This window comes from Salvelinus sp. IW2-2015, linkage group LG24, assembly GCF_002910315.2.
Source record: "Salvelinus sp. IW2-2015 linkage group LG24, ASM291031v2, whole genome shotgun sequence".
Classification (NCBI taxonomy): Eukaryota; Metazoa; Chordata; class Actinopteri; order Salmoniformes; family Salmonidae; genus Salvelinus; species Salvelinus sp. IW2-2015.
In genome coordinates, this window is record NC_036864.1 from 1,867,356 (window position 1) to 1,869,067 (window position 1,712).

At 50.8% G+C, this 1,712-nt stretch overlaps 1 protein-coding gene across 1 annotated transcript in view; it reads right to left on the reverse strand.

Moving 5' to 3' along the window:
• The window catches only part of LOC111951305 (cadherin EGF LAG seven-pass G-type receptor 1-like), a 120,087-nt gene that overhangs the window by 5,591 nt on the left and 112,784 nt on the right, over positions 1 to 1,712 (reverse strand). Inside the window, exons 26-27 of the mRNA XM_070434694.1 lie at positions 1,099 to 1,273; positions 151 to 263 (exon numbers count right to left, since the gene is read on the reverse strand). Of these exons, the coding sequence (XP_070290795.1) occupies positions 151 to 263; positions 1,099 to 1,273 (288 nt within the window). The remainder of the gene's footprint in view (positions 1 to 150; positions 264 to 1,098; positions 1,274 to 1,712) is intronic.

A 1,712-nucleotide genomic window follows, 5' to 3' on the forward strand; every position in this document is an offset into this window, starting at 1 on the left:
GAGAGGGAGAGAGAGCAAAGGAAGGACAACAATAAGAGGAAAGGGCAAGGAGAGAAGAACGAGCAGAGAAAGAGAGAARGAAGAACGCAACATTGAAAATCTATCGCCATTAGAGGTTAAAAAAAGGCACCATTTATCTCMGSCACTCACCAGGACGACTACAGAGATGGGCCCTGCGAAGCTCCAGATGAGGGTGTCGTGGACAGAGAGCCAGCAGAAGTCTGGGTTCCCATAGCCCTGAGGGTCAAGACCCACTGCCAGACCTGAGGAGGGGAGAACCAGAGAAACACATCAAGRCCGTGTTAGCTACAGGCCTACTGTGAAGTGTGAGCATCACCTGCACTGGGACAATAATACAGAGTTGCACTGTGCAGGAATTCTTTCTTCATTCAAATGCAGAGACAAATAAGCCAGTGGAACCTGTTAGAAGTAGATGCATTGGGCTATTATKGATGGGAGAAGAGAATAGCAGAGAAAGACTCGAAAGCCTGTGCATGGTTCATCCACAAACGATGTTGCAGGTCAAGCAAAGCATGCTGGGAGCAGCGCTTTCTTTCTTCATTCACTGCAGTGCACGACGGTGTACACAGGTCTACACTGGTATTATCCATGAGAGGAGAGAGGAGCTGCGCTGGGGTTYGGGACTTATTCTCTCCCCGGGCTTTGTGAGTGTGCCAGGGTGGAAGGTGATATAGCATTATGGGCCGACTGGCACCAGCAGACACMGGTCTAATCACCTAGAGGATGTCTTCAGGACAGGAGGAGACGTACAGCACTGGAGACTACTACCGGACAGAGACTTCAGGACGTCTCTCTCTCCCTCTCCCTTCTGCTCACTTCATCGCTCTCTCTCTCCCTCATATTATCTGGCTTTTCCTACTGCTCTCGGGGGGAGAGCAGTAGGAAAAGTTTCCCACAAGGATTGAAGGTTCCTCGAGGGGAGACAGGCGAGGCGCAGACAAGACGGCTTCTAACTCAGAGGTGTGGACTAGGTTCGTTTACCTGGGATTGGGGCGACGGAGTTGAAGTGTGTGAGTGCATGCATGCCCGTCTGTCTGCTTGTGCATCTGTGTGTGCATACATTGTGTGTGTCCTCACCTGTGATGACCGCAGGTATGCCCCAGCCCATGGCGTAGTAGAACCTCATGTGGCCGTGGTTGATGTTCCGTACCTCCGTCAGCATGCGGTAGATGTGGAGGCCCTCCACAAACATCCAGGCAAACGTACACATGTAGAAGTAGTGGAGCAGGATGGCGATCACCGTGCACACAAACTACAGACAGAGAGTCGCACAGGGACAAGGTCAGAGATCACCGGGGGACGTCCATTTCAAATCACACCGAGAACCACTATACCAAGATCCAAGTKCATTGCTTCAGCACTGGCCACGCTACACCGAGGGTACAAAAACGTTAAGAACACCTTCCGGACAGAGTTTTGTCTTGCCCGTTCACTCTCTGAATGGCACACATGCACAATCCGTGTCTCACAATCCTTCTTTAACCCGTCTCCCCCCCTTCATTCTGCACTGATTGAAGTGGATTTAACAAGTGACAATCAATAAGGGATCGTAGCTTTCACCTGGATTCACCTGGTCAGTCTACGTCAAGGAAAGAGCAGGTGTTCATAATGTTTTGTACACTCAGTGTACAGCCCTGAGTGGGTCTCTCTCTCTCTCTCTCTCCCTCCCTCCATCTCTCTCTACTTTTCTT